The 5,856-nt window shown below is 40.7% G+C and overlaps 1 protein-coding gene across 5 annotated transcripts in view; it reads left to right on the top strand.

Moving 5' to 3' along the window:
• atxn1a (ataxin 1a) overlaps positions 1-2,627 on the top strand; it is an 81,092-nt gene extending 78,465 nt beyond the window's left edge. For all 5 annotated transcript variants that reach the window (XM_032535802.1, XM_032535804.1, XM_032535803.1 and 2 more), the window contains one exon: positions 1,978-2,627. In XM_032535802.1, the coding sequence (XP_032391693.1) occupies positions 1,978-2,577 (600 nt within the window). In that variant the 3' untranslated portion in view covers positions 2,578-2,627. The remainder of the gene's footprint in view (positions 1-1,977) is intronic.
• Positions 2,628-5,856: the final 3,229 nt, after the last annotated feature.

Genomic DNA, 5,856 nt, shown 5'->3' with positions numbered 1-5,856 from the left:
AGTAGTAGTAGTAGTGTATTTCACAACTTTGGTGCCTCGCTGTTTCCAGTCTTTATGCTAAGCTAAGCTAATACATTTTCTGTGCTGTCTGTGTTAATGCACAGACACAGGATTGATATCGATCTTCTTGTCTAACGCTCGTCAAGAAAGTGAAACTATTCCTTTAATGCGTGTTTATTGTTTAACTCCTCTATCAAGCTCTTTACTGTTGTGTTTATGTTAAGTGCATTGCCGAGCTAATCAGCCCAGTTGCAGTTTGCCACTGTAAAAGACAACTTTTATAAAGATCTCTAAGAAGCCTTTTATGCATACTTTTAGCTGGTATTATTAATGTTGGATGACAAGTGTTGAGATGCTCCCTTGATATGGATTCTATTATGGTGAATCACACAGGACTCTGCTATTCCCTCTGTAATTAAGTTCAATGTACTCGGATGTCAGTCATGTAACAAACATGTTCTGATTATGAGCTGTAGAGAAGTTCAAAGAGTTGAGTGCTGGAATCTCTTCATCAAGTATTCAGTAAAGCCAGGAACATGAATGCACTGATACAGTAACACATTTCCACAGCTACATGTAATACTCTACTGTGGTATTCTGGGAGGGTCAATTGGCCACAAAGAACTGTTTTATAACGTTGACCCTCTCAGTAATTTCTTAACAGCTAATACTACACTTTGATTTATCTTTCTATTCTCTCTCTCTCTCTCTCTCTCTCTCTCTCTCTCTCTCTCTCTCTCTCTGGCCTCCTCCAACCACACACACACCACACACCACACACACACACCACACACACACACACACACACACACACACACACACACACCAAACACACACACCAACACAACCCCTTCTCACTGCCTTTGAGGGTGTGTGTTAACCATTCATCTATTTCATCTGTCCACGCTGTGACTTGTCCACCTACACAGCACATCTCTAACCATCTCTCCCGCCGCCGGCTGCTCTTTGATACTGTACCGCGCAAAAGCAGACAATCTTTCAAAGACTTATCTTTCTCTGTTGTACTTAATCAGTGGCTCTCTTTCTTTTTTTCCCTGAGAGGTGGCAGCAGCTTTGAGTCCACACTCAGAGGACTTAATCTGAGAAGGCAAAACTTATATAATACAGTAGGGAAAAAATATTGCCTGACGTTTGCTTTGAGATGGTGTTTGATACATCTTATACTTGTATCGTTCTTGACATTGTTATCTCTCACACTCACTTCATCACTCCTCTTTTTGTTCAACCCTCCATCCCTCTGTAAACTCGCCTTTATATCTCCATCTCACTAACTTCATCCCCTCCCACCATCTTATTCTCTCTGCTATATTTCAGATAGTCCTTCACTTCATCTTCTTTCTACTCAGGTTTATTTTTTCCTTCTTACCCATCATGTCTCAAAGCTTCCTCTGCTTCTATCTTTCATCTCCTCATTCTGTCATACAAATGATAATGCAGACCCCAATTAGTGTTAAAAGAACAAAGTGTAATCCAGAACTCAGATAGAACATAACTATGTTTTTTCCTCTTCACTGGTTTTGTGTAATGAACCACAAGTCTTCATTTTTGGGTTTATTTCTTTCTTCAGATATGTTGCCTCTTTGGTCACTAAGACATTCTTTCGGAGTGAATGTTTCTATTTCTACCTGCTATGTTAACAATATACTGCTGTACACCTAACAAACCAATCAGTTATTACATAATCGTCTTGCTGATTTTAAGGACAGCATGTCCTAATAGCTCTTTCTTTTAGCTAAATTTACACAAAACCGCACCCACACAGGCCCAATGAGCGTTTTTGAGTGTTTCCTAAATTTAAAATTGATTGTTGCTTATTTAGTCAACTGTTTAATGTAAGGGGGAAACGTTATGGATTTGAAACAATGTTTTAGGGGTTTTAAAGCACAGACAATGATCTGCATAAAAATATAATTGTCTTCAATATGTCTGTGTCTTTCCACCATTTCTCTCCTCCAGGTGAGTGTGGAAGTCTTGGCGGAGTACCCCTTCTTTGTCTTCGGCCAGGGCTGGTCTTCATGCTGCCCAGACCGGACCACCCAGCTTCTGGAGCTGCCTTGCACCAAGCTCTCTGTGGGCGATGTGTGTATTTCACTCACCCTCAAGAATCTGAGGAACGGATCTCTAAAGAAGACTCTGGAGTTTGCCACGCCTGCCTCTGTCCCAGCGTCCAGCTACGGGCACCTTAAACCCCCCAGAGCTGTCCCAGACGCTCCCCAAAGCTGCAGTGGAGGAGGATCCAGGCACACTGAGCGGGAGAATGGCATCAGCCATCGAGGGAGGGGTGGAAATGGGAATAGAAGTGGAGGAGGCACCAATGTGGAAAACGGGGATCTCGTGTTTGGGGTAAGAGGGTCCGTTTCTAAAGGTCAGGTTGCCAGCAACGCGGAAGCTGGAGTCACTAAGCCATCAGGACGAAGGAAGCGGAGATGGTCCGCCCCTGAAGGACGAAAAGTAGAAAGATCTGAGGAGGAGCCGCCCTTGACCCTGCCCAAACCTTCCTTCATCTCACATGAGGTGAAAGTCAGCATCGAGGGAAGGTCAAGTATTGGCAAGTGAAGGCTAGCAGGAATGTTCAATAACCATTGGGATTGGGAAAAAAACAAAAACAAAGTTACAGGATTCTACAAGAAAAACATTGTTTCATTTGTCTTGGTTTTAAAGTTTTGTTTTCCGTTGTTATTTTTCTATCTTAATTACTGTAATGTAGAGGTAATTTTACCCTACATGGTATCACCTTACATTAAGTCCATGTAGTCACAAACACATTTTTTCATAGATGGATTTGATATCACACAAGCAATCAGTGCCGTTGTGGTGGTTTTCATGAGATGACTTATGGTGAGGGATTTGTGAGGCATGTTAAATGCTTATCGATGGTTGTGTGGCACACAGGAGCAATGCTTGATGGCTCTTCATGGCTGGCTACACATTACACATTATGTAAATTTCAAATTAAATTAGCTGACAGTTTGCCTCTTGACAGGGATTTCATTGCCTTTGCATTGCCACTGAGGCAGCCTAGACAAAAAAAAACTCTTTCCCACCACCTCTGTGGTTTTACACTCTGGCCACAGGAGTGATGTCAGCTGAACCTGAGCGTGACAAATCTCGGGATAAACCACAAAATTTTTCATTTTCCAAACCATTGTGGGAGTTGAAAAAACACCATTCTCAATGTCTTGAGTAGAAACGCACTCTGTGTTATTCTAAGTGTGATTGGGGTGTGCCAGACCTGACCAGTGATGTCATCAGGTGGTGCCAGTGTGCCACGCAAAAGAAAGGGAACAACACTTACTCTGTTCAGTTGGATGATAGTGGATTCTTTACTTTCATCTTGATCATTTTCATTTTTAAATTTTTTTTCTCCATAAACCCCCATCTTCTATCTCACCAGATAGTTGTTGTCAATGATTGTCAAAAACCTTAATCAGGGGTCATTTAGTCCTAGATTGAACCTAAGTGGGTCAATGTTAATGTATAAATGTGAGATACCCTATCCTAACACATATTCAAGTTCAAACACACTGGGTTGGCAAACTTAGACTGCATACAATCCTCATTGTGTTTTGATGAATTACTTTATATTTTTTTAATGTAGAAAGGCTGTTTGAGAGGAACCGAGAGAATCTGCATGTCAGTTCTGAGAGGGTCAGGATGTTTCAAAGCACTTAACACACCTGTCACACTCACCATACAGCCGAGAAACGTTTGTTGTCCCTTTATTTACGCAGTACTGTATGTTTTTTTTTTAATGATTATTTTTTATCTAGACAAGGGTAGAAAGTAGCAACAGCACTTTTGGAAAGGTGAAGCTTTTGGAAAAGTGAAGTGGTGGTTTTGGAAATGTGGCAGCGGACGTGCCATGGAATCACAAAGAAAGGGATGATTGTGACAGGTATTAGAGCAAAAACATCCAGTTAGTAGATGGTTAGAGAAACATTTATGGTGACAAAAGGAATTAGAAATGGGTTGGTTTTCAGCACGTGTGCTTGTATAGCCAGCAAGCTATGCTAAAAGTTAAAAGAAAGTATTGGAAAGTGTTTTGAAAAGTTTGGGATCTGGCATAAGGAACAAGAAAAAGGCTTTTGAAATATCACAATGACGTTGTGTACTAGACTGAGAGCATCGATTAGAAGCTTGCGCCACAGAATTTTGAAGGGTGTCATATATTTGTAATGTGTGTGCTAGAGGGTGCATGATGCTGGTCTGTGTCTGTCCATACACACACACACACCTGCTTACACAAACACAAAACAGTTCAGACCATCCCTGAAACTCAATGATCCATAATATGTACTGTATTTAGATGAATGCGGACATTTTGTGGTGCATGTTGTTCCTACCGCAAAGACACTAGTTGACTTACATTGGGTTGATGCACACTGCTAACAGTACAGTTGTAAAGAGTGCTCAGTGGTGTGTTTGTGTACGTGTGTGAGTTTGTGTGTGAGTGTATGTATACTGTGTATAGGAAAAGGATTTATTCACTTATAGACAATGCTAAATGTCCGGGGTTTCTACTTGGAGTCGTACTTAATAGAATCTTGCAATTTGCACATCAGGAGGAGGGAGAAGGGTGGAGACATGATTTTGAACCGCCCTGTCCTTAAACGAGCCCTAGACCACGTGACACACTGGAGGAGACCAGGGTTTTTGTTCCTCAACAGGCACTCGTCACATTGTAGAGGAAAAGTTTTAACAACAAAGCAGTTAAGGTCAAATTACATTTTGAGTTTTACAAACATAACCGTAGCTGTAAAACAGAATTTGAACATGTGCATGCCTACTGAATTTACTGACTTTAGTTAAAGATATGCCATTTGTAGTGTTGAAACCAAGGTGTAGGGACTAGGGTTCAGTTTTAAACATGGCCTGTGCTTTCAGCCAGCTGAAACCGTATTTAGCTAAGATGCAGCAGTTATCTCAACAGATGTGCCTGCTTGGTTGACCCAAGATTTAGAGCTTTGGAAGCAACCGGTCTGTATTTTTTTTAACATCAGCGTAATTGTAATTGTTTTTTAAATCTATCACTGATGGTAGATGCATGTGGTCTGGGATCTATTATGTTCAGATTGTATGGTGCCATTCAACATGCAAATGTTTCTCTCATTACAGCATGTAACAATGAAGTATGATCATGCACATAGTAGTTAGATCAGCATGTGCAGTGTTAAGGAAGGAGAGAAGATGTGGGTTCCTGCAGGCATATCTGTTGAGCTGTCTACTCTGCCTCTTTATTTAGGTGTTGTTGTACGGCAAAGATAGTTTTTAGTTGACATTGTCTCTAAAAAAGTGGGTCATCAATATTTTCTGTTTCAACTGTGTGGGGCAAAACTGTTTCAGGTCTCAGGAGTTTACCATGGTGATGGCAGGAAGGATGTGTGCTCAGATGGATGACAAATGGTTGAGTAAATGGGCAGATGGATGGTGAATGAATGATTAGACCGCATATGAGATTTAAAAAATGCTTTATTTTTTTATAATAAAACAGGGTTTCTCAGATCACCACCACAGTAGTACATCTTCATTTCTTGATTTTCGTTTTGAAACATCATAATCATGACTAATAGAAATAATAGCGTGTGCATGTGTGTGTTTTGCAATCTGTGTGTGGCTGTATGTTTGTCATACACGCATATATTTTTTTGTCCAACTCCCTTCTCAACAAATAGTAGAACAACAACATTGAAACAAACCTGTCAACGACTCATCAAAACTTTTTGTCAGTCAGGTGAAAAGATTTTTAGCCAAAGCCAAGTGATACTGATGTTGCTTTGGTCACTTTAGAAAGCAATAGTACGACAATATTCAGGCACTCTCCTTGTGTGTGAGTGA

Source organism: Etheostoma spectabile, chromosome 14, assembly GCF_008692095.1.
Source record: "Etheostoma spectabile isolate EspeVRDwgs_2016 chromosome 14, UIUC_Espe_1.0, whole genome shotgun sequence".
In the NCBI taxonomy this organism is placed as follows: domain Eukaryota; kingdom Metazoa; phylum Chordata; class Actinopteri; order Perciformes; family Percidae; genus Etheostoma; species Etheostoma spectabile.
The sequence above is the reverse complement of the archived record's forward strand: the minus strand, read 5'-3'. Positions and strand labels throughout refer to the sequence as shown.